The 27,347-nt window shown below is 40.9% G+C and overlaps 1 protein-coding gene across 1 annotated transcript in view; it reads right to left on the bottom strand.

Annotated features, from left to right (window-relative positions):
* The window catches only part of CLYBL (citramalyl-CoA lyase), a 165,498-nt gene that overhangs the window by 58,975 nt on the left and 79,176 nt on the right, over positions 1 to 27,347 (bottom strand). Inside the window, exon 2 of the mRNA XM_066176402.1 lies at positions 18,619 to 18,808. Within this exon, the coding sequence (XP_066032499.1) occupies positions 18,619 to 18,808 (190 nt within the window). The remainder of the gene's footprint in view (positions 1 to 18,618; positions 18,809 to 27,347) is intronic.

Genomic DNA, 27,347 nt, shown 5'->3' with positions numbered 1-27,347 from the left:
AGGGTGAATTACATGTCTTACTCTGTTGAAATGCAGATCTCATCAATTTAACATCACAACTGGTGCCTGGCCTCCAAAAGCCTGACTCTCTAAAGCCCAAAGAAAGCAACTTCACCACCCTGTTTGATTTTAGCATGTTCCAAACAAGGGCCCTGGGCAAGATGATACATGGAAAAGCAGGAAGGGAGGAGACTTTCCTTGAGTGGCAGGCTTCATCTTGGTAACTCCATTGTGCCTCCTTTTGGTGTGGGAGTCTCAGGTCTTCCCATTCTTAAAGAAGGCATCTTCAATGTCTTTTCCCTAAATGCCATTGCTTGGAAGCACTAGGTTTTAGCAGCACCTTCAGGATAAAGACCTTTCTTGGAAGTGATAGGAAGGTTTTCTGCAGAGGTAGCATTGTTTTCTGGTCTCCTGACGGGATTCTTTCTTTTTTGGAAATCTGGCAGCTGCACACAGAAGGGGGATTTAATAGCTTATCTTTGGGATCCTGGACCAATTTTAATGGCAAAAAGCATTAAAGGAACTTGTTACATGGCTTCTGGAACCACATGGAGAATCAAGGATGTCTCCACACTCCAAGGCTGCTGCTCAAGCACTTGCATTTATATTTCTTGGCAAAACCCGCATTTATGTACTCAGTCAATTTCCAGAACAGGGTGAAAACCAGATGCCCTTCTTTGCACCATGCAGCTTACTCCCTGGGATGTCTACATGAAAGATACTGTGATGATGGGGTTTATTTTAAGGAGGTGGTTGATTGGTAGCCTACAGTGTTGCCCTTTTCATGCCACACTCTGGAAGGAAAAAGAAAAAACTATGAAAGGAGGTGTGCTTGCGCCAAGGCACTCTGTGAAGTGTACCTTCCCTCTGATCTATGACCTGGAATCAGTCCCCAGAGGAAGGGAGGTAGATGCTGCCAGGATGGCCCTTGGACTGCTTACAAAACTCTGCTGGAGTCCTGACATGAGGAGGAGGAAAATGAAAGGAGTAGTTTAGAAAAAAATACTTTTGTTTAGGCCAGATCTGTGACCTGTAAAGCTGCCTCAAAAGGGATACACAGCCTCTATACTTCCTTCAGAGGCTCCATCAAAAGGAATGCCTGGAATCTGCAGCTCTGTGCAGTATAATGTTTCACTGTGTACTCCTTCCTCTTTTTTATGCTCCAGAAGTGTGCATTACAATTTTGTACCTTCTTCAACGACTTCTCTTTTTGTAGGGTATCTCTCTTTCTTGCCATTTAAAAAATTTCCGGGGAAATTTCTACCAGAAGAATGGAAAAATCGTTTGTTTAAGTTAGATGCAACATCAGCATCCACCTCTCTGGCTTGTCCTATAACTGACAGTAATGATTTTTAACAGTGCTTTGGGGAATGAGTACACTCCATATTTAGGAAATCCAAGCAAAGTCGGCAAGTTTTTCAATACTGTGATGAAAGGATGGTGTGGTAAATGGGGTGCAAAGCCTTGCTTTGGGATGCTATGTCATGGGTTACATAGATGCTTTCGGATAAGTGAAAAACATGTAATTCCAACTCTGTGACAGCCTGTTGCAGTCACTTGGGAAAAAGCCTCAACAACAACAAAAAAACCCAAACCCGGAACAAGTTCAGTGTGCTTACTGCAAAGCAAGCCCTTTACTGAATGTGCTGTGAGTCTACCTTGGCAGGCCTGTAGAGGCTTACAGGTTGCTTCCACAAGACTGACAAATGCTGGGGAAGCCATTTGCATGGTTCGATGGGTCCATAGGAGAGAAGATGGTGTGCAACCTCGGCAAGCGTTGAAAGCGCTAGTCACGGAAACATGTAAAGTGCCAAAAGGGAAACGGCAGAACATTACACTTGTATGAAATGGGAGTAATCTCATTACCAGAGGTGATAACCATTGCACCCCTGATGGAAATGCATAATTACTGAAAACAGCTAATCAACTGCAAGAGCAGCAGGGTAGCCAGAAGCTCCCATCTAAACCATCTACTGTGCTTAACCCAGTTGAGCTGCTCCTCCTCTTCCCTCACCTTCTACAAAAGGATCAGTAAAACATGCTGCACATACAGACCCTCACATGTGGGTCAGTCCAGCAGAGTGATACACTGCTTTGAATTTTTACTTGCAAATAAAACATGTAGTGAAGTCTCTGTCTTAATGCAACAAGATGCTCAAGCATGCCATACTTGCAGCTGTTCATTTCATAGCTACATCTGTAGATGAACCGAATTTGCAGTAACAGTGTTAACACCCAATCTGTTGAGAAAAAAGGTGATAGCAAGCTTCTTGCCCTTAATGTCTGACTTTGAAAAATCTTTGAGAAATTTGCTAACAATATATATGGCTATGGATAGTAAGGGGTGGTAATTCTCAGGCTAATGGTAAGGTAAGCTGACCTGTTAATGGGATCTGGGGAACACTTGCTCAGTCTCACTGATGGTGAAACTGGTACCAAGCGGCTGCTGGATTCAGCAGCTTCAAGCACATTGGTTTTTTAAATTTTTCTGATCTTTGCAGTGTCTATCCAAGCACTTCCAACAAAAGGAGGAACTGGCTTGAATTGTTTATTGAACTGCAACAGGTGAGGGAAGAGTACAGAGGGAGTGAAAAAATAGCTCTTGGCAGTTGTAAGTGAAATATATAATTCTCCAGTTACAATTAGAAAAGTATTAGAAAATTAAAAACTGCACAAATTGTTTCAAGATCTTTAAACAGGACAAGCTGCTGATGGAGCAGGCAGGCTATTAGGAAAACACATAAATGAAAATTTCCCTGGTAGTATAGCGATGGTACCAATTTCATGTCTGTTGAGGATGATTTCTTGATTATGTTAGCAAACTAGGAATAGAACCCCACAGGAACACATGCACTGTGATGCTTGAAAAGATCAGCCATGGACCAAAATGTACAAGCTGTCCCTGGAGCACAGATGTAAATCCAGGTCTGTCTTCTCTTTCATTCATGTCCTGACCACTAAGCTAGAAAGTCAGCTTCAGGCCTAGATTTGATCGATGGTCCAGTTAATAGCTACTTACTTAAAGCAAGGTGGAGGATGTCTCTACCACAGGGGTGCATGCATACAGATGGAGCACCAGAGTTTTATTTAGCAAGCAGGGTGCTGTTGTCATCACTCCAGATAAGAACAAATAGGCCTGTGCTCCTGGCTTCCTGGACAAGTTCTCTAACCACTAAGAAAATCATGCAATCACACGCCTATTCCAGGAAGGAAAGGGACCTCAGGAGACCACCTCATCCATCCGCCTCCTCAAAGCAGAGTTAACTACCACTCTACACCAGGCAGATAAGGGCCTCACCCTGCCAGGGCTTGGATATTCCCACGGAGCAAGGATAGACCAGTGCTCTGAACAACCTCTTCCAATGTCTGACCACCTGCACGGGAAAGACATTACTCCCTTTGTCTCCAGTCAGCATCTTCCTTCAGGCAGGCTGTGGCTGTTGATTCCAGCCAGTCTTCCTCATTCTGTGCTTACATACCCAGGTAATATTTCTCTATTTCCCCTCAGTAGCCCATCCCTGCATCCATTTCCTGTATGCTTCCTTTTTGTGTTTGAGTTAAATCAAGAGTTCCCTGTTCAGCAAGCTGGCCATCTGCCATGCCTGCCTGTTCTTCCACCCTAAAGATGATTTTTTTTGCATTTTGTGCAGATTGTCACTGAAGTCTGACTAGCCCTTATGAGCTCCCTTGCCTTCAGGGGAAGCTTAATGTGGAATCAGTTCTGTCTACCAGCTGAAGTCTTGTGTCCTTGCCTTCCTCAGTGCCTTCAGGATCATAAACTCCAGCATCTGACAGCTCCTGCAGTCAAAACTGCTATTGACTGACAGTTCATTTTCATTCAGGATTCCAGCAAAGCCTCTCCCCTAGTTAGCTGCTCAGCACTTGCACCAAAAACTTGTCTTTCTTGTATTCCAGAAATCTGGGTTTCCTGTGACCCATCAAGTGCTCCTGTCAATAGATTCTAGCATGGTTAAAGTTCTCCATGAGAGTCAGAAAGAATTTGAGATACTTCCTTTAGTTGTTTAAAGAAATATTCGTCCACAGTCTCCCCTTAATCAGTCACCATCAAGACAATTCCTGTATTCTGGCTTCCCCTCTGACCCTGATCCATCAGCTTTCAGTACGCCTTTTACCCATGCCACCATGGATATGACCATTACTTCCTCCTCTCTATCCTATCCATTTTAAAATAAAAAGGCCATGGCTTATGTGCTTTGCATGTGTCTCTTGTCAGAGTCTGCTAGGCAAATTTTGATTGCTCAAGAGCCTCAGACAGGAGATATATGTCTGATAACCTTGGCATGAAAGAGAAAACAAGCTACCAGAAGAGGACAGAAACATTGCTGAGTAGGCACAAAAGCAGACTTTCAAGCACTTAAGAGCACATTCAGGGATTACCAGTGTGGCTGGGAATAGCACTCTTGAATGCAGCTGTCTAAAGTTAATTCAAGGCAACTATAACATGTTCCAGTGCTAAGTGTTCTTCAAAATACTTGAAATTGTGAAGCTGCATGATGAACTAAGAACAAAGTCTATTGTTCATGACAGCTACTGATTCTAGCTGGGTAAAGAAAAAGACAGGACAGAACAAGCTGCCATCATGATTTCATGATAATTTTCCAGCACTGGTGAAGCTGCTCCTGAATTACAATCTCCAGCCTTGGCCACTTACTTTGAGAGAGGTGTTGAGAGACTGTGGAGGGCAGTCAAGATGTGAGAAAGCTTTTGACACTGCTGCATAAAGCAACTTCAAAGGAAATGTGCTAATGCGACAAACGATCCCAAATGGAAGTTCTAGTTTCCCCTGCCAGATGCATTCATCAGTAAAACAAAAAAAAGGACACAATTCTATAAATGCTCTGCTTTACTCAAGGGATTTGGTTTGATAGCCATAGCAAATTTACTACACATACACTAAGTTTACTGAGCACTTATGTAATTCAGGGTGTAAGAAAGCCACGTGTCTGGCTGACAAGGTGGGAACTTCCTGTGTCTAACCTGCCCATTTAAAAGGTAGCACAAATTCTCTTTTCTTGAAGAGTGAAAGTAGAAAAGGGCCTATAAGCAGCCCCATGTGAAACCCCAGGCAAGACTTCATTGAGCTGAGAGGCTGCTGCTTTGTTCCACTGCTCCTTAGCAGCACCTCATTTTCTTCCCTAGCATTTCCTGACACCGTCTTCCACTTACCAACTCTTGGACCACACTGGAAAAGAGCCTCCTTACCTCCAGCTACAGGGGACACAACCAGCTCATAGATGCCATTATCTGGACTTCCCATCACTACCTATTAAATATGCACAGCATACATTATTATTATAATATTTTTTGACCTCAGTCTGCTTTCCAAGAATATATGGCTTTGAAAGTTGAGATTTGTGGCTCTGTTCACCACTGGCAGCACAATGAAATCTCAGAGATTCCACGGGAAAAAAAAAAAAAAAAAAGAAAACAAACAAGCAAAAAACCCGATGTATGTCTTGAGAGCCTTTGCTTATGGCAAAGATCTGCTGCTCTTCCTGGAGGAAACATCATGAAGACATGAGCCATGCAGTGTTTTGCTGTGTAGCACCACACCTTAATGAAGAGATGGATGTAGGAAGAGGTAATGTCTGCTGACCAGGAATGGGAATTGCTGTCAGAGGCTAGAAGCCAGTTGCTCTTTCTGCTAGTTTCTGTCAATTCACATCAAGCACTACTCAGAGGTTGCTCAGTGCATGGATCACCTCTAGCTAAAAAATGAAGCATGTGTGTGCAGGGCTGCTTGTAACAGCCTCAAGCACGGAAAACCACAACCCACCTTCACATTTCTGGGTATTCCTTTTTTCTCCTCAGCACTTCCACTGTACCTCATGGATGATAAGCAAATTTGACAACATGAAGCCAGATTCAGAGGTCAGATGCACTGGCTGGCAATGCTCAGGCGATGCTGCTGCTGTTTTCCACATGTTGGCCCTGAACGAACTTCTACAAAGCATCCGCTCCAGAAAAACACATACTCAGATACAAGAGTTACGGGTGGCAGAGTCAAGCCTCCTTCATCCCTCCCTCCCTTTCTCCCTCTTCCATGACCTCTTTCATACTCAGGCAAGCAGCCAGTCACAGCAGGCATAGGATCATCTGGAGGAAGGGTCTTCTGCTCAGTAAGCCCATTGCCTCCTTGCATCTCCATCTCTCAATTCCAGAGACTGAAGGCAGATGACGAGGGTGGCTCCAGCTCTCTTGTTATCTCACAGTCTCATTCCACATAAGTTTTCTTTATTTCTCATTTGACAGCTGCTTCCATATGAAAAATGAAGAGCTAAGATTATTGACACAAGCTGAGGAGATAGAAGAACATTTTAAAAGAAACCTGTCTTATGGGCCAAGTCTGTATACCTTCCAACTCTGACAGTAAACCTGGAAAAAAAATGCCATAGCATTGCTCATTACTTAAAGGGGAAGGAAAGATAGATCCTTTATCAAGGACCGTGTGCTTTTGGGAGACATCAAGTTTATGTTCTTCCTGATGTGAGAAATCACAGGCACATTGTACTCCCATTTCCTTGAATATTCTCAGTACCTCAGAGGGCTGTGGCAATGGCTAAAAGATCCCTGTGTGCTTTAAAGCATCAGGCTTTCAGTCTGTTGCATATGGAATAAAAACTACATTTGGAGGACAGATTTTTGAAAAAAAGCCACAACAGAGGGCAAGCAAATATTTCCCATTCCTATTAGGGTTCATTATTATTGGTGCAAAATGCACACAACAGGATATAAATCTTGGTCCTGTTGACGCCAAATGGTGTGAGTTTTCCCAGTGAAATGGTGTGAGTTTTCCCAGTGAAATAATGGTTCCAAGGTTCTTCCTCATGGCATTGCCTTCAGAGGAGGATAGACAGTTTGGCAACTTAGATATTTCACACTCTCATTGTAATTATCCAAATTCTCTCTTTGATAAGAAAGAAGAAATTTGAGACAAGATGGAAACCAAAAGAAGTTGTTGTAAAATCTGCACTGCGTCAACATGATGTTGCAAAATCTAGAAGAAATTGTCATATTTTTGTGTCTGGTAAGTTTACTAAGTGGATTTTCTTAGCCCTCCACTCAGAAGGTTACTAGTTTCATTATTTCAATGCTGCAACTATGATTAAGTAAAGCCTTGGATTCTAACCACAGAACCTTTAAATTAATTTACAGGAGATGCATAGTTCACAATTTTAAGTAATAAAAGTTTTATTCTGCAACTGTGATGTAAACAAAGATTTTTAAAATTTAAATATGGCATGGTACATGCCCTTATAGCTATTCAGTCCACGTATTGCAGGACAAGCAAATTCACTGTCCCATTCATGCCCTGTACCACTGCCTACAGCAACTGTCTAAGAACTGTTCTTAAAAGTGTGTAAGGAGAATTTCATCAGGGTCTCTGTGGAACAACCTGATGGGCCTTTCAGTAAAGGGATGAGTGTTCCTTCTGCACTGCTGTCAGTCTTCCTAGGGCTGGAATGCAGACAGCCTCCCAGGACAGGAGAAGGCCTTGGTGGCTATCCCATGCTCATTTGGATAACTGAGAATTAGCCACAAGGCATGTACAAATCAATGTGTGGATTATATGTGAATTATCAACTGTGGGATCTCTTCCTAGTCAGTGTTTTCCTTTGTATTTGAGGCAGAACATGACCACTCCCAGATTTCACCTCATCCATATTTCACTCCATTTTTCCTTTCTGCACTATTTGTGCCATTTATCTTGTCCTATATTCACTTTCTTTTTTTCCCCTACTTTTGGGAAAAGCATCTAATATCCCTGTAGCATTAGTTTTTCTTTGTTAATGTCAAAAAATGTTAATCCGTGAAGACTTGCTTCCTAGATAATGTTAATTCAGCTGCCAGTTTTATAATAGGATTATGCTTTCCAGGATTTAAAAATCCCACTTGTTAGCTACAAAACAGACTTCTACTAACAGCTATAAAATCTAATTTAATCCCTATTGGCATTAACTAAATAGCTGAGGTATAATTTCTGTCTAGCTGCACTTAACACCCCGCTATTGCCATAAATATATAAAATTCCCTTTGAAGTTGTAAAAGAAACTGTTTGGTAGGATAAACAGGGTCTCGTGAGTCCAATCATATGTTATCTCCAAGGCATAACAAATGTTGTTTACATATTGTAAGGATTTTGTGGACAGCGTATTTAAATAGATTCATCCATGTTTACATGTATTAATTTGCCCTTTTTCTCAAGAAAATGCATATTAAATTATGATCTATAAATATTCTATTTAAAAATAATTGGTTAATGAGTGGAAGATTTGGCCTGTGTGGAATCAAAGCTTAAAATGTAACCAATAACCTGACTAAGCTGGAAGAAAATACCAATTTGTTCCACATATCCCCTTTTAATGCACAATTGTATTGTGAAACCTTAGAAGATAAAGTTATCTTAAGTCTGGCATAGAAGCAGCTATTTTGAGGCAATGTAGCAAGAGGCTGTAACAAGTAAGGAGGAAAGAATGAGCAAGCCATGGTTTATAATCATCCTAAAATGAACAGCCAGAATCTTTATAACTACTTGCTCCCAAATGAGGAACAACACAAGGATTTATGGTCTTCTGCAGCTCAGTGATCAAAATAAAGAAAAGTATTTATAATTATTTTCTCCCAATCTTAAAATAACTGGTAAGTACATTGTTCTGGAGAGGGTAGCCCTACTGCACTGCAGCGAAAGAAGGATACCAAAAGAGCCATTACAGCGATCCACAGTAGACAGCACTATGTTATGCAGGAGTTAAACCAGCAATCTCAGAGCAACCAAGCTGCCTTAAAGACAGAAATTGTTAGTCAAACTCAGAAAACACTAGAATTTCATTTATGCTTTCAAAAAGATGCAAAGTGCTGATCAGACTCCACAGTCATCTTATCACTTTCCTTATTGATAGACAAAAAAGCAGTTCATTTTGTGATATTATAGCCGAAAAGAAAGATGAGCAACCTTGGCAAAGCAGCTGACATTAACATCCGAATCTGTAGGCTGGCTTTGCAGACGCGTGGTTGTTTTTTGGAGACTTACACAATTTACATTGGACAGTACATTTAGATATGCTAACAACTGCACATGCTCCATACAGCTATAAAAACCACTGTCAAAACAGCAACTTTTCAAATGCAGCTGGATGTTTTGACTTACCTATAATGAAGAAAAAAACTGGCAAGTTTTTCACTTCTTTGTAAAAGAATTTCTTGCTTGGCAGCCCAAACTCTGGGCATGGCAATGTGTAACCTAGGGATGCATTAAGAACTTCCAAGCCCCTGGAACCTACTGCATACTGTGGAGCCAGCAGAGCTGTGCAGGTTTAGATGAGAATAAAAACAATGCATATAGTTTATATTGCTCCATCCCCATTTGTTATGGCTTTTATGACAGGGACTAGAAAAATCACAAGACTTGCATATTGTGTTCTATTCTGTATGTGAGTGCACATTAGATTTGTGGCTCTGGATGCCCTCCACTATCAGTGAGCCAAAGATTTTGGGTATCAGCCTGTTCCATGAAAATGTATTCTTTTGGCGTATAAAGCACAGCTTTAGAGTCTTTCACAATTTGGAGAAGAAAGTAATTCACAGAATATGTAAAAACCAGGGCTTTAGGAAATCGTAATCCATATGTTTTGTCTTCTGTTGAACAGAGATAAATTGATCCATTCCAAGTTAAAGGGATGTAATGGCATGGGTTTGATTCATGGTGGAAATAAAAGGCTGGCTTTAGATGGTTCTATGCTTATTTCGCAACTAGCGCAGTTCACAGGCCTTCAATTCAATATATGCTGGTGTATAGCAGGAAGAAGCTCAAACTCCCTAAGGGCTTAATTCTGAGTTTCTAATTTAGACACAAATGTCCTTAATTCATTGTGAAATGTTATCTGAATAAGGACAGCAGAATCCATAGCACTGTCTGTATTGTGGACTCTTGCTCATACAGTGGAAGGAAATGAGGCTTTTGCACAGGTACTGGTGGTACCACCACTGAGTGCTAGGATCCTTTTATCTGGTCTCCAGAAGAATAGTAGATGAACACAAAGATACAGATGTTAAACATCATATTATTTTTGGAATCATGGCAGCTGACACCTGCCAAGATTCCCTAGCCTAGCCATGTCAACACATACCCTCACCTTCATCTGCAGCTTCCACATATATGGTTATGCTGTTTCTCCATCTGACATCAAAATTTTTTTTTCTCTTACCCAGCATCTCACCACATTTCCTTGTTTTGCTACCTAATAACACTACTAAATCCCAGGTGAACAGGTATTGTTTAAACAGTTCGGTAAAATAAACCACAAATTTCCCCATAATCTTCTGAGTATCTCTGAGGTTTTCCCCACTCTTCAGTGGCACAGATCCAGCTTTGATGGCACCAATGCTCTGGGAAAAGTACCATGCATTTCCACCTTTCCTTCTCTACCTATCTTGCCCAAATCAGACCACAGAACCACTGTACCACTACCTGTGACCACAGAGATACCTTGTAGACAAGTTTACCCAAAAGGGCAAGGGTGGTATTCTCTGTGTCCTACCACTTTCTGGTCCATGCCCCTACTAATGGGGGGTCTGTGGGTTTCCTCACTCTTCACCTGCCACTCTGTTTTCAAAGTGTGGGGTGGACTACTGGCTATGAGCGCAATGAAATCTCAAGTTCAAGACAAGGTTTCAAGATTATTTGCAACAGAAACTTGAATACACAAACACATTCCAATGCCTACTCATTGCCAACAAAAAAAAGCAAAGGAGATCTAGACCAAACGGTGTTAAGTGCTGAGTAGCCCTGTGACTGAGACTGGGGCAGTACCTTTATTATTGCTTCACCCCTGGTGCCATTGCAGCCCTGACAACACAACACGACACGACACGACACGACACGACACGACACGACACAACACAACACAACACAACACAACACAACACATGGCTTTGCATGCAAAAAAGTGCCCAAATTTGATCCCACAGATTGTTTCTCAGCTACCCATGTAAACTGAACTTTTTAGTACTAGCTTGGTTTTCTGTAGCACACTTGAAACTCAACAGCTCCCTTCAAACTAAGTGATACCTGTTTAATGACTGTGTAGCCAGGTCCTTCCTCCTATGAGAACAGATGAAATACTGAAACTTGGTCCAGAAATGCGTAGCAACACATTCTAGTCCTGCAGTTAGCCTTCAGTACCCAGGTGTGCTGATGCGCCTGCAGACAGTCAACTACACACAAAAGCTAAAGGACTGTGACTTACAAGTCCATACAAATATTAACTGTATGTTCTAAAATATTTTCCCAGGTCTGTTAATGCATTCCTGTCTGAAATCCCTTTTAATACTGGGCCAAGACATTTTCCCTAAGTTTCTAGACACCATTCTGTCAGCAGTAATAGTTGTATCAGTACATGTCCAAGACAAACTTAATTGGATACATCTGAATCAGTGGAAAAGAAATAACTGGCAATTCAAAGGCTCTGCTCGAAGAGAAACAGGCATTACTGAGCTCATTAAGAAGAAAATTGCTGAATATTGCGATCTCCTTATGAATCCTCAAATCTTTATGTAAGGAAGATGATTGGCTTGTAGAGTAAAACAATAGGAACAAAAACTTTTATTGTCACAGTCAGTAGTCAGGAGTGGCAGTTCTTCCAGGACCATGGTGGGATTAATGAGGAAATGAAAACACTTTACAACTTCCATAAAAATGTATATTCATCAGAACTCTTCAAGGATCAAAAAGGCCTTGCAGAGTTTCACCATACAGTTCAGCTTCCCTACAATAAACCAGAGAGACTTTTGGACTCCCCAATTCCTACAGAAGAAATTTCCCATGCTACTCAGACTTTTAATAATGGCAAGCCACTGGGGAAAGCAGCATTCCCATTTTAATTTTGTGCATCTTTTGAAGAGAAGTCACCCTACTATGCGCCTGTGTACATTTAATCATTCTCTACACACTTTATCAGCAAGCCTTCTCCCTGTAGGAGGAATACAATTAGGTACAGTACTAATTTATTATAAATAAAGCAAAGACCTGGTAAAATAACCTAGTTATCAATGTTTCATGCAACTGTGCCTATGAAGTACTAGCTAACAGTCTCACTGTGAGCCTAGAGAAATACCTGCAGCATTGATAAATCCTAACCAACATGGCTTTATTAAAAAAAAAAAAAAGGAGATTATTATCATATAATACAATACAGGAAAACTGTTAGTTTTAATTGAAGTAACTAGAGATTTATGGAAACCAACTGGAGCTTTCTTCCACTAATATTATAAAATCCTTCAATAACATCAGTAAGGAAACACATCTCAACAAAGAAAGCCACAATTTTTTTTTTTTGTATACCACGCTGACCCATTTTATGTATTTATCTCCACCCCTGTATTTAGCTGAAGTGTTGTTTTATATGCAAGAGACTCTTGTCATCAATGATAAGGAATAAAAAGGTCAGAAGGTCCCAGATTAAGGGGAAAATGGTAGGCATGGATGCCCTCTCTCTGGTGTGCTGTTTGTTCTGACCCCAGGATCAGTTCACTAGAGAGATGGAGGAGGCATTCTCACTGGGAGAAATCTCCATAAAATCAGCATGTTTGTGGATGATCTGCTCTTAACTTTAATGAACTAAGAGTCATCTCTTACATATGTGTTATTCATAATGGAACACTTTGAAAAGTGGCCAGGCTTCAATCCTATTTTTTAGAACAGACAATTCAAAAGAATTAACTGATTTTTCCTTCTTCCATGACACAGCACAAAGAGTTTTTAAGTGGCTCCATGATATTGGGTAGAAACACATTTATGCTATGATTCTAAGAAGACATGCTTCAGATTAGTCAAATAGGTTCTTCCCTATCCTTCCCCTTAACACAACCAAACTTCTCCTCACTGCTGAGGAAACTGGGGAGAACAGGAGACGCTCAGGAGCCACCACTTCCCCTCTCAAGGAAAGGACATGGGGAAAGGAGAGAGTTGAGGCTTCCTCTTCCCCAGCTTCTCTTGCTTAAGCGCTGGAGGAGAGAGCAACTTTTTCCTAAAAGAGACAAAGCCACATAATGACAATTCACATTAAATAAAGCTTAGGAGCTTAAACTCTAATCAGTCTGACATAATTTTACACTGCAGCCCTGGATATCAATAATTTTTTATTGGATGAATGAGGTCTATATAGTTCCCGAGGATCAACAATAAAATTCCCTATTTTCAACTGTTTTATGCTAAAGGAGTGCACAGACATTTCTCAGCCATATGTACACTCCAAGGGATTGCTTTTACACCTCTGATACAAAAAAAAAAAAAAAAAAAAACAACACATGAGCAGAGGGAACATGGGGCTTTGTTTTGATTCTTAATTATAACACCAGCATTCCCCATGGAAAGAAAAGGCCAAATCCTAGCACTTTCAAAATTTGCCTGAGAGAATTTTCAAAGGCCATCTTTGGCAGGAGGGACTGTGCCCTGCCTGGCCTGATGGCACACTAAAGGCAGCTGCAGAGTGCACCCTATTAACCCAATTTTTCAAAACCACCCTGGCAGACCACAAACAAGATAAAGCCACAAACAGCATTGGTTCGGAGGCATCAAAATTCTCCAAAATTCTTGCCAAGGACTCAGAAAGATAGAGAAAGACTATAGTAGCAACCCCAACTGTTCTCTTGCTAGGCTGACCTGGCAGCTAACACTTCATGGATGCTCTGAAGAACAGCACCACCAAGACAGGATCCTGCTGGGAAAAATGCAGTTCTAGAAAACTCTCTTGTAAGGGCAGTAACTTTACATAGCCCATGGGAACTAACTACAAAATCTCGGCTCACTATGTCCTTGGAAAATGAACTCACTGTCATGGAAATCTTCCTTATTCCAACAGGAAGAGAAAAGTTTTCCACCTGATAATAGATCCACCTGACCTACAAGCACAGTGAGTAATGCAGCTCTGCAGAGGAAAGCTATAGCAGGGACTGCTGGCCTGGCTGAGAGCCCTTGAGACAGCTCAGCTCTTACACAGATCTTTCAATTTCATAAGATGCAATTCAGCTTGCTGGCTTATATGAATCATACAAGCATGTCAATGCAGCCATTTTTAAAACCTTTTTATTTTTTACAATCAAAATGAAGGCATATTCAGACCTTTTCCTGTGAAGAGCTGAAATAGATAACAGGCTATTTTTGTCTCTAAGAGTGTGATGCATTTGTGACCTATCAACACTGCAATCTGTATTATTTCTAATTTTATGGTTTTAGATTTTTTATTAGAACTGTTCACTTTAAAATATCACCAAGCCCATAATTCTGAGTAATTTCTTTAAAATATATAACAACACTTGAGAAACTTCACATGTACATCAGTGGCAAAGAAATCTTATCTTTGTCTGTGAATAGTACCTCAGGGAAGGTAACTTCCCTTTACTAATATTCAATTGTTCCCACAACCAAAACTTAAATTTCTGTTGCAGAAATACCCAATGTCTTACAGAGTCAGAAACCTTGAGAGGCAGCTGAGAGTCTACATCATGTGACACTATGCATCTGAACCTCTAAAAACAGCATGTGGATCCCCAACCAGGATTTGAGAACAGCATGACTCGTAGGGTATGTTCAGCAAGACAAAAGCTACCTTGTAAAAGAAATTTACAGCAACACCAGCGTATCTTCCTATCACCTTTCCCATTCTGAGTTTTTGAAGACCTCCTACTGCTCTGCCTGGTCCCAAAGGTGTTGCAAAAGCCCCCATGCTACTCATACGAGGATCAGGTCTAACCCTACTTTCAGGGTTAGTACTCAGCGTACTATAACAGTTTTGCTTCTTGGCCGTTTCCTCCCACTGGCTCTCCTCAGAAAATTCACTGAAAAGTTTTCTCCTTGTGAATAGTGTGAGGTTGTTTCTGTTTTTCTGATTTAGTCAAAATATCAGCTAGAAAATAAGACTGAAAAGGAGAAAGAGATGACACCTGAAGTTGCGGTCAGTGCTGTAGCTCTTGAAGGTAAGAAATGCAGGCACCGAAATGATAAGGAGATTAGGGTATGGGTATGGGTTCCCCTCTTCTGGTGATCTCTGTCAGCCATTAGAAAACACAATTGTGAGGGTAAGGCACAGGGAGGGAAATCTTTCAAAACTTCATTGACAGAAAATATGGCATAGAAAATAGTTAAATATTTTTATTTTATGGCTGCAGCTTCAAAAGCTGCTACTGCAACCAAATGCAGGTTTGCAAATGTTATCAGTTTCAGTAATAGGAAGCTCATCTTCCTCATTTCCTTCTGAATGAGCAAGAAAATAGAGCCGCTGACATGCCAGATTATCGATCTGTCAAATTTTAACTTAATCCTAATATAAACCACACAGCATCTTGTTAAAATAGACCCATTAGATGTGGTTCAAACTTGCTGGTTGGACTTCATGCAAATGAAGATCTGTAGACAGGCAAGTTTGGCCCAAGGCACTGTTAACCTCCAGTCAGATCCTGGTTTTCCCCAAACGCAACATTTCTGCAGCAGTTTGAAGGAAGTCCGTAAGTAGCATTTAAAGTAATACAAGACACAACAATAAATAGTCAAATTCATCAGTACCATTTAAGAATAATTAATAAAGGACAGGCTCAGCATTGCTGTGTTTCCTAGCGGGGCTTTTTCCCCTCAGTTTGAAATGACCCATTTGCAATGGGCCACTGAACGCTGTACTTCAATGCATGTTCTTGACATATCTTTCACACAAAGTCTCCAAACACCTCATAAACATTAATAAATTAAGCTGCAAGAGCAATAATAATTTCAGCTTCACATTCATAGAACCTAAGTCTCAAACTCTTCCTGAGTATCTGTGGCAGATCTAAAAATGAAATTCAAACTTTCAATCACTTTGAATTAGGCTTCTCTACTAAATCGTGCCATCACACAGTCTAATTCAGGTTGGAAGAGATCTCAGGAGACCACCTCAAAGCAGCATTAACTACTGCTCTACACCAGCCTGATCACAACCTCATCCAGCCAAGGCTTGAATACCCTGAGGGAGGGAGGATACACCACCGATGGACAGTCGCTTCCAGTCCCTGACCAGCTGCATGGGCAAGATATTTTTCCCTTGTCTCCAGTCAGCATCTCCCCTCATGCAACCTGTGTCCAGTTTTTTTCCTTGCACCATTTCTGAGCTCCTCTGAGAAGAGTCTGGCTTGCACCCATTCAGCTCCCCTCAGGAAGCAAAGTGTCCATCAAGACCCAACTCAGGGATCTCATTTCCAGGATGAAGAAACTCAGCCCCTCAGCCTCTCCTCCAGTGCCATGATCAGCCTGATGGCCCTTCATGGCTCCTTCCCATTGGTCAGCCTCTCTCTTGTCCTGGGATCTGCAGCATGGCACAGGGACTCCACAAAGAGACTGTCAAAATCAAGTGGAGGGGAAGGCCCCCTTCCCTGGACCTGCAGGGTGCAGCTGTGCCAGCACGGCCCTGGGGCTGGTTGGCCACCTTTGCTGCAAGGACACACCACTGACCCTGCGCAGCTTGTTGCACAACAGCACCCAGGGCCTTTTGGGCAGAGGTGCCTTTCTCCAGGCTTCAGAAACATCCCCCAGCCTTGACTTTTCAGTGATGACAGACAGCAGCTTCATGATGACACATGACAGTTCCTGCAGAGGCCTCCAGTGTGTCCTGTCTGGTCCCATAGAACAGCTTATTTAAATAGACCCTAACTCCATCGTCCCCTACTGTGGCTCCTCCCTCCCTCCCTTGAGTTTTCCTTCTAGGCTTGAGACTGGGCAGACTGACAGTAAAGCCTGCAGTTTCATGGAGCAGTGCATCCATTTGACTGGTTTTCCTTCCCATTTTTACTGCTGATACACTTGTAGTAGCCATTTTTGCTGTACTGCTCATCCCTCACCAGTTTTGATTCCAGACAAGCTCTGAACTTCCTCGTTCTGCTTCTACAGGCCTGGACCACACTTTTCTGTTGCTTCTTGGTAGATTGTCCCCACTTCTACATCCTGTCTGCTCTCTTTATGCATTTAAGCTCAGGCATGGGCTCATTTGTCGTCTCAAGTTTCCATTACCAATTTTTCCCCTAATTTCTTTGAAATCTTATGCCCAGTGGCACAACTTCACTTCAACAGAGCTAGAATTTTACCACCCTTAAGAAATTACTGCTGTCAACTTTGTCATCTTGATAATAAATTTTTGTTTTTCTGTAATTTTTTATTACAAATAAATGGTTATGCTATAAATTATTTTATATAATTAAACTGCACCTAAAAATACTTCTGTTTGATACACAACTACATCTTGTATCATCTTACAACAGCAGCCTCTGAAATGTGATGAAACAATACTGATTCACTGTGACAGGAGATACAATCTTAGTCTTTCAACACAGAATTTTAGCAACAGAAAAAATGCTTTCCAATCATCTACAGCAGCACACAGGAACAGCCAGCAGTGCTATTTTCAATTTTCAGAATTAAAATAGGTACATGCAAACCCTGTAAAACTTTCACTTTCCAACATACCTGTAAAGAGCTGAAGGTTAAAGAGAGAGAGAGAGCCATTCTGGAAAGCATTAACTCACACGAAAAATAAAGGAATAAAATTTCATCCACATTTTTGAAAGGATGTGGGAAATTTTTCAAGCCTGTTTTTCTAACTTTCTGGACAAGACATTTATACTCAAACCATAAACACTGCTTGCTGTAGTCTGAAGCATGGAGACACAGTTACGAAAACCAACAAATATGAAAATAATGTGACAGCAAACTTACATCCCTGTTGAGAAATAGCTGTCACTAGGAAACATTTGCACCAATTTCGTGAATACATTGGTTAAGATGGCTGACTTGGCAGTTACATATAAGGTTGGACTCAATGATCTTAAAGGTCTTTTCCAACCTAAACGATTCTACGATTCTAAGACACAGAACATACTAAAATGGTTACTTCCATATATTAAAAAAAAATTGTTTGCAAGCGAAACTGAATGCATGTTAGATTCATTCTGTCTTTTTCTACAGTTTAATGTTAACAAAAACTTGGCACAGGTACTTGACACATCTACTTCTATCACCCACCCTGCTGTCCATCCCCATTCCAAACACTGATATGCTCAGGATCTAACTTCTCCTTCCTTGAGAAATATCCCTAACAGCATTTGCCCCCAAAATTTCATGTTTTGGAAAATATATCTTTCCAAACACCCCAGGGCTCAAACCCAGACACTGTTTTGCTCACAGTCTGAAGATGCTTTTATTTCAATAAAAAATCGCCCACCTGGTGATTCTGAACTAACGCTTCCTTTCCCACTTCTCTTCTTACAGACTGTTTCTTCCTCTTCCCTAAGAAATGTGTTGCAATAATAACAGTATCTCCCACTCTTCTGTGATGACAGCTTATGCCCAGTTCTGTATTCCTGCAAAACTCCCTCCCCGCTTACTCACACGGGATCTCTTTGAGTTCTGGGTAACCAGATTTTCCCAACGCCTTCACAAGGCCTATCACTGTGACATTACTTTGTATATCTTAACAGTTATCTTTGTCTTTCTGCTTGTCACTTCCCCAAGGCAAAGGCAATGTTTTTCCACAAGTTCTCTTTAGTGCTGATTATATCACACAGACAATTTTTAATTACCTTTCTGTTCAGAGCAACACCATCTTCACAGTCCAACACTGCACAATCTACATTTAGTGATGGGATTTTTCTTATCTTCTTTTCATCATCCGCAGGTACATACAACACAGCCCGTCTGGGAACATACTTGTGTGATGATGTAAAGCGATAACTAAGCTTAGGAACACCAGCTGGCAAGGGAGAATCCACCCTGTAAAGGATATTGTTGAAATTAGACTATTGGTAGCAATGCTGTAAAGAATACTTGCCTATATTTTAAAAGCAAAACATTCCTACCTAGACAGTGGCTAGGTAGGTTTTGGGCTATTTATATACATTTTTTCCCCTTTGGAAGAGCCAAGTTAGGGAGATATCAGTATTACAGTTAATTACAATATAAAACTCCAAACCCATTGTGTTCAACAGAAGTTGCAAACATAATTGAAGGCCTGCCAGGGCTGAGGTTTATCCATGCAGCCTTAATTACACTGACCATTCTGGGTGCTACAGCAAGTATGAAATACAGAAAGGTGGTGGTTGTTTTTTCCCTGTCATAGGACTCCTCTATAGGATGCAGACTGTGCTGGGAAAGGATCAGGATTGCTTTGGGGAGGAGGCTGCTATCTGCCACATTTCCTCCAGGAGCCCGATGCCATGCTGTGATTGAAGCAGGGGTCCTGGTTAAAACAAGCACAGGTTTGTGAAGTTCATTTTGCAACCTTAGCATTGTATCAACAAATGTATTTGCATGGAAATTTGAAATAAGAAAGATGGATGGAGGGGGAAATGAAGAAAACAGTGAAAACCCCATGTAGTGTGGAACCTTGCTACTCTCTTCAGACCTTCAGACCCACAGCACAGACTTCCATTGACAGAGTTCATAAACCCACTAGCATCAGCAGCAGGTTTTCAGCTGTGGTGTCTTTTAAAATTTGTAAATGCTTTGTGCACCACACTTCAGTGCAGGTGTGAGCCTTTGGTGCCACATGGCTTGAGAGGATAATGTCCCTGTGGCCCGTAGGTGTGAGGTCTGGGGTGGTCTCCACCATGTGCAGACATTTCTGGTGAGGGCCCAGCTAACCTGCTCCAGGCAGGAGCTGGGTTAGTGCACTTGGAGGCTGTGGGACTGCCAGAGGAGGCTGCTCTTGAGTGCCGTGGGGAGCTTGCTTTGCTCCATAATTACAAGCACAGAGAAATAAATTATAGAGGGTGCCACTGTGTTTCTTGGCCTTCCAAAAAAAAACCTTTGCCTGCTCCTGTTCCTCCCCACTGCATGCTGTACCCCCCAGGCCTATTCTGCTACATCAAAGATGAGGACAAAATAAGACAATTTACCTTCAAACCAAGTACAAGGCACTTACACCACAAAATAATCCTACCATATAACACCACTATGCATTATCATGTATATTATTCAGCACTTTGAATAATGCAAAGCTTTCCTAGCACCATGCTGAACATGTCATTATCGCATCATGTCAGGGACCCATGCATTTTTCTATGCCCCTCTTAATAATGCTTCCCAAGTTGCTCGACTTGGACGACACATGGCTACACACACATGTGGGTTTTCTTCAAAGTAAACATGACTAACGCTCTGAAACGCTTGGAAAGGAGTTCAGTCAATCTATATCAGAGCCAATGTGGTATGTCACTGACAGACTGCTGTAATATTTTCCTTTCTAAGCTGAATCCGTTGAAGAACCCTCTCTTTCCCTAGAGTGTGCACCCTAACAGCTGAATGTAAAACTTGGGTTAAAAATATGAAGAAAGCTTTTATCACGTTTTACCTCAGTAAACTAAATTGAAAAGGAAAACTATTCCATCATCTCATCTGCTGCATTTCTGCCTATCCTGTATGGATCCACTTTAAGAGCCTACAAACACCACTGCCAGGCTCTTCTGTTAATCCTTAATTCAGTTTAAGAAATAAGACACCTTGGCAGTTAAATAGAAATTACTTTATTAAAAGTGCCAGTGTTATCCTTGTTAAAAACAGCAACAGCTTCAAGACTCAGGTGGTGGAGGTCCTATCTACACCTGGAGACATGCAACTGAGATTTACTGAGTCCCTCCAAAGTACTGTCTTTGGCTCTCTCTCACAAACTACTTCACATTTCCTGCTTCGGGCTGAAGTGGGGATGGTAACAGAACTTGTAGCAACTCAAGTGGCTGCTAGACAAATCCACTTAATCTCATTTTCTTGCAGTAGTACACATTGGGAGAGCAAGGACTAGGTGGAAGAGTGGTTTATCTCAAATGGAAAGAGGGGGATCTTTTCTCAGTGTGACACAGAGGTCAGTAAAGAAGTCTGAAGTCCTTCCCTAAACATATATGAGAGAACAAAAGTGATTAGTTTCTATTCTCTTTCACTGATGGCTTCAGTCTTGTGGTTCCCAAAGGCACAAAGGAGTCAAAGAGCTCAGCCCATTAATAGTTAACTCCAGCCTAGAGCCAAGCAGCCCCTGAAGCACCCTTAATGACTGCCTCTCACCAACCCTCCAACCCGACAGAAACCTGATAGACGTGGCTAACACCATAATCTCAGAGCATGCTGAGATGAGATGTATCTTCTGTCACACATGTTTCCCAGGATTTCTTCTGGGCTGTCATCAAACCAAGGGCTGTTTGACCAGCGGTTTTCCCTCTCACTGCTGCAAGCCCCATGAAGGCAGCCCTGATCTGCATACCACACACAATGGCGTGTAGTGTTGTGTAGCTGAAAGCACCATTACCTGCAGACCAGATGTAGTCAGGTGTCACCATCCAGGTCGACAAACTTGTGTTTAGATGGAGGAGCAATACAGCTTCCTCAGCAGACCACCTGACTCCAAAGAAGTGATAGACTTAATCCATTAAAAAGTCATCACTTAACAGGCTTAATGCTGGAAATGCTACTGCCTGGTGACTATTGGTATCTCTCCCTCATCTAAACAGCTTTTAGCCACATGGGCTCAAACAACAGGTTTCTCAGGTCACAAATTATTATAAAAATATACTGTTGTTGGGATATCATAGCAAGTTGAGGAAGAAATATTTTTTTCAAAAGGTATGGCCAGGAAAAAATATATACAGCAGGAGCTGGTGTAAATGGACCAACACAGAATCTTTCTCCTTTCCAAACTAACACCTTTAGAAATATTAATACAAAATAAGAGTTTTCAACAAGCATCTTTAGGTATGACCGCAGTAAATGGTATCACATGCTAATTCTTTGACATACATTCTTTAATCATCACTGTGTATTTTCCTTGCAAAGTCATATTTTATGTTCTACAATAAAAAAGCAGAAGAAGACATGGATTAATTAATAGATCCATTTGTCTATAGACTTATTTTAAACAGTGGCAAGGCTTGGGGTGCTCCATATATGAGCAGTTAGCTACTCTGGTAGGAAACACTCTCCTGATTATCTTGACTTCTGTTATTTTGATAGAATAAAAAAATCCCCAGCAGTTGCTTTTTTAGGACAAAAAACCCACACAGCACTGCAGTCTTGATTATACTGTTAACCCTGTGCCATAAAGACGAGGAAAATCTTACATATGTTTCCTGGCTCCAAGTATTTTAATGATTCAAACTAAGCTTGACTATGTTTTAAACTAAACACATGGACAAAAGCCAAGTGAATATGCTAAGACAATGTTTCTTCCTTTAAGCACTGTAAGTTAAAACAAGGACTAGGCTATTGGGTAATGCTCATTAAATTGTTTTACAGCGGCATATTTTCATTCATAGCATCTGGCAGCATGCTGAGTGCTCTTGGGTTTTGGAAATAAAGCTAAATTTCTTCAGCAAACATAACACTCTACTAAAGTCTTCATCAAATATGTAAAAGTAGCTGGCAAGTTAAAGTTACTCATGGTCCTCTGAGAACAATTTCACCCAAGAGTGAATAGTTCATCCTCAGAAAGGAGAAAAGAAAACCTATTTGACTACTAAGAGACACTGCAGTTTGCAATGGCAGCCATACAGCATGACTACGAACAGTGAAATTACCCCAAATTAGGCAAATTTCCCTGCTGTAAACTGCATTTTCACATTCCAGCATTGCTCATACTCATACACATACTTAACTGCACACACCTGTGTAGTCACATTGGAGCCAACAACATATAGCTCACAAAGTAAAGTACTTGCACAAGTGATTTCCAGCACTTTAACCTGTGCCTCTGTTCTCTGTTTATTTGCAAAATCAAATTGGTCCTAGAAGATCTGCCAAACACATAGAAAAATATTCATTGCTCCATAGGCCAAATCTTTCTTTGCACAATCTTTGGCATAGTGTTGGCAAAGTGTTTGCAAAGAGCATTTTTAGACATTTCACTAAAACTATTAAAAAATCTGGATAATTTCCACAACATGTATTTTTGACCTCTGTGCATGTAACTGCATACCGTGATATCTGTGGAGCTGTGAAAGAAGGACAGAAGTGATCCAAGACCCACAACACCCCCTGAACAAGACCCAGCTAGAGCAGGAAAACCTCCTACAAATTATTTCTGCAATACGTGAAAAAAACAAAACAACACAAAACAAAACAAAAAACCACTCCGGAGAAAACAAAATGGTTTTCCTGTGTTGAATTTACTAGCGAGTAGCACACCACTCCACACAAATAATCTGCCAAAAAACAAAGGAAACTTCTACGGAATTACAAAGCCCTGCAATTTGCATAGTAATTCTTTCTAATTAAGAAAAGAAGATACAAGTTGTTTGTTATAAACATCAGCAGGCCCTGTGCAAATAAGAAGGGCTCGCAGCCGCACTGAGTATTTGTTGAATCAAAGCGACTCGCTGGAGAGTTTTATTGGTACAGCTGCGGCACATGCATTTTATCACACATGCTAATAATCCTGGTTATGGCACTAACATTTTAATCATTTGTTCTCTGGGCTTGTTTCTCAAACAATTAGCACTAATGAATGGCCAAAATACCTCGGATCATATATGTCTAATTGCAGTCAAGAGCGGTTATTGTCCGCATGTACATTTCAATTCACCTCTGGGGATAATGTTTGTTAATTGTATTTCTTTATATAGCAAGTGAAAAAAGGCTGTTCACTCAAAAAGGGACTAAGTGTTCTCTTCTTTCCCTTTGTTCCCACAAGAAGCTAAAGTCACTTCAAGAGGCACTTAATCCCATCATCCATGGTTACAATTGCCTTACAGCATCAATCAAAAAGAATCTGAAGTAAAATGATGCAGCTATATTGTGTAATTAAAAACAATTCAGGTAGTTATTACTTGGGGCATTTTCCAGGTCCAAATACTTAAAATGGCACTGCGGGGATTCTAAATACTGTAGTGTTTTAAATTTGGTGAACTACAATATCTTACAGAGAAAGGGAAGGAATATGCAAAAAAAAAAAAAAATCTCCTAGTGTGTATTGTAAAGCAAAAGAAAAGAGGAGGAACAGCTAACGTTTGAAGTGACAAAATCTACAAGTCTCCATATAAAAGGGAAATAAAAATATCAAGAAGAGAGAAAAGGGGAGGAAAAAGAAAAGGACAGCAGTTTTCAAGGAAAAGAAATTCCCTGTAATTGTTAAAAAGTTAACGTGAAAAAATGCTAACATTTCCTCGAACGGAAAACAAAAGCTCATGTCACAAGCTTCACCATCAGAATACAGGTCCCCAAAATCTTAGTGCTCTCCAAGTGAAAATAAATCTGGGTAAAGCAAGCAGCTCTTTTTTAGGAAAAAAAAAAAAAACAACAACAAAAACAAAAACAAAAACAAAACAAAACAAAAAACCCCAGAAAAAAACCAAACCCCAACTTAGGTTAAAAGTGAAGAGTTATGATATTTACTTTTGAATAAAATGTAAGGGAAGGAACTTTACGTAAGAACTGCTGCTAACCCTGATCCAATTATGCTGAAATTAAAACTGGGGGGTTATCAACATACCAAACACTCAGCTTTACATTTAGATTTCTTCCTTTGTTCCAGACTCAGTACGGTCATTTCCCTGACCCTCAAAAAACTAATTAGGAAACTCCCCAAACCTAAGCCCTTGCCAGGGCAGGCAGAAGCCACCAGCTCTCATGGTTTGAGATCTCTTGACAAGCAGTTTTCTTTACCAGGAGAGGCTTTGTCTGATTTTAAACTTCCCACCATAAGGCTGATACTATCTCGCACAGATGTAATGTGAAGATTAATTCCCCTGAAGACATAAAGGTATAAAATTGGCCCCCCAAAAGTGTGAAGAAGGTGAAAGAATAAACCCTAACACTTCCACGGCATCCTAAGGGAGACAGGCGGTCTGCACCCAGCTGCGGGGAGTAAGAGTGGTGAGTTGAAGAAGCGCTCACAAAAACTCAGCGAATTAAGAAATTTAACCCCCGTAACAACCAGCTTTGGATATCAAAAGGGACAGATTGGAGGGGGTTGCTCCTGAGAGCGCTTGCCTGCTGGAAAAACTGTAGCAGGAAGAAATGAAAAGGGGGCTTCCAAGTGACCTTTCACAAGCACTCACTCCAACTGATCAGGACACATTGCATTATAGCCAAAAAACAGAGAGCTGAACCAAATGGGGAAGGAGAGCCCCACTGATTAAAAAAAAAAAAAAAAAAAAAAAAAAGACACAGAGAAGTGTGAGTGGAAAAGAAAACTGAGCACCAAATCCAAAGTTGCTGGAAAGTAATTTTAGGAAAAATAGGTATCTCTGTCTGCTATTTATAATTTTTTCCTATCTCCAATAAGTCAATGTAAGTCATATAACTGGGCACCAGAGAAAAGACTGAATACAAAACAAGGAACTTACTGGCAAAGGCTTAAAATCATGGACCTCTAAGCCATAAAATGATAAAAGGCTATCATAGGTTAAATAGTTAACCAAACTTTCTCCTCCCACCAGCACTAAATGTAAAAAAAAAAGGACCTTTTATTTACCCCATCATGTTCTTTCAACTACATTTGACCCTGTTGTTTTGGTTCACTCAGAGCTCCATCATGCCTTAAATTGCTTTGACTGAAGATCAGGCATTTTTTTCTTCTCAATTCAAAATGGCCAAATTAGACAGCTAAGATAAAAATAAAAGGACCACTGGCTTCTCACATTACTAACGTCTCCTGTTTTCAGGACAGCAAAAATAGTCTGTTTGTGAGGAAGAGGAGAGTGCTACGGTTCTTTGACTTAAGAAGTGAATTTTAAAAGAGATTTAAATAATGGCTCAGGGTGACAAGGGCTGTTGCTTCCTACTAATGGCAACAGGCTGCTCCTCTCGGGCAGCCTGTGTGTGTGTGTTTGCTATCATCCAAGGTTAATTGGTGTCCTGTCTTGGGGAGCTTTAGCATATGTGACATACAGTTGAGGCTTTGCTCCCTTCCTTACAGTGTAGATAACTCTGAATAACTCATCATGCCCATAAAGTATTCTCGAGCTGAGTTGTACCTCGCTTTGCCTTTACCATTGACAAAGTATCTGGCTTCTTGGGATGCTTTCTGCTGCTTTATCAGACCCACAGCACTGCAGGGCAATGGAAAAGCACTCTGTCTGTAACACATTCACTTTGCCACTTGCACCTAAGGCACATGTCATTAAGATAACAATTAATTTCCCTGTCTTCCTAAATATGAAGACAGAGAAATAAACACCAAGTATGGACAGTTTTTGTTTTAGGAAAATTTTAAGTGCTTTCATTTATTTAACTAATTCAGTTTCTAAGTTGCATTTTAAAAATCTACAAGACTAAAGAGATTTTGCAAAATTTTGTTTAGCTGTAAGTTTTCTTAAGGGAAAATCCTGCATTACAGTTTTTTAAGAGAATTGCAACTAACAGCTGCAACAGAAACTTGCAACACGTTTTAAATAACAAAAACATGCCACAATAAAGATGAAAATCCAATACCAATATCGAGAGATTTAGAAAAAGCTACGCCTTTTTCAAGGTGTGCATTGAGAAGTAAGAAGATATTGCTTTGGATGTATTGTATTGATGTATGATTTCTTTTGATTTACTTGGTTTTGGGTTTTGTGTACAGACAAATATGCAAGTGTTATCAGAGCTGCGTGGCACAAAGGAAAAAGCATGCCTTTATGGGCTGAGAATCTTCCAGTTCAGAGGGAGGACCAGGCATATATAACCAACAAGCTGCCCTGGAACATCCCATGCCAAAATCTGTCTTAGGAAGTGACTATATAAAACCCACACATCTGCAATGGTTGCCTTTTATGCAGTCAGACCCATCCTGGTGGCCTCTGCAGAAAAGCTGAATTTGAAGAGATTCTTTATGTCACTGCAAAGCCACTCTTGGCTCTTCCAATTCTCTCCTCCATCTTACCATCAGGTACTTGCTTCCCTTGCTCCTAATTCTGCCCCAGCCTTTTCACACACTGAATTTGCACCCACGTATCCTGGTGTACATACAGAAAAATGGGTAACTATGTTTGGGCAAAATTTCTTTTTTTACTGACCATGCTTTTCCCCTCTTTTCTTCCCCACTCCCTTCTATTCCCTCGGCGTCGGTTCCCACACCAGGACACCGGGAGCATCCCCACCACTGAGCTCTTGCCGCCCCTGCCACCAGTCCAGCTGTGTGCGCATTGGCTAAATGCTACAAGGTCAAGATCGAGACCAGTATTCAAAAATTCCACGCTAATTACTGTAATTAAAGTCTGAGTCCCAAACTCATCCAAAGACTCCTGAGCAGTTTAGGAGCAGGCTGCTAATGAGTTATATACAAAATAAGAAACAGGCACTTGATAAAGTCAGAATCAATAAAGTGCCATTCCTGCCTGTTAAAATG

This window comes from Chamaea fasciata, unplaced genomic scaffold (assembly GCF_029207755.1).
Source record: "Chamaea fasciata isolate MVZ Bird 193981 ecotype frontalis unplaced genomic scaffold, bChaFas1.0.hap1 SCAF_2, whole genome shotgun sequence".
NCBI classification, from domain to species: Eukaryota; Metazoa; Chordata; class Aves; order Passeriformes; family Sylviidae; genus Chamaea; species Chamaea fasciata.
Note: the sequence above shows the minus strand (reverse complement) of the source record. Positions and strands in the feature narration are given on the sequence as shown.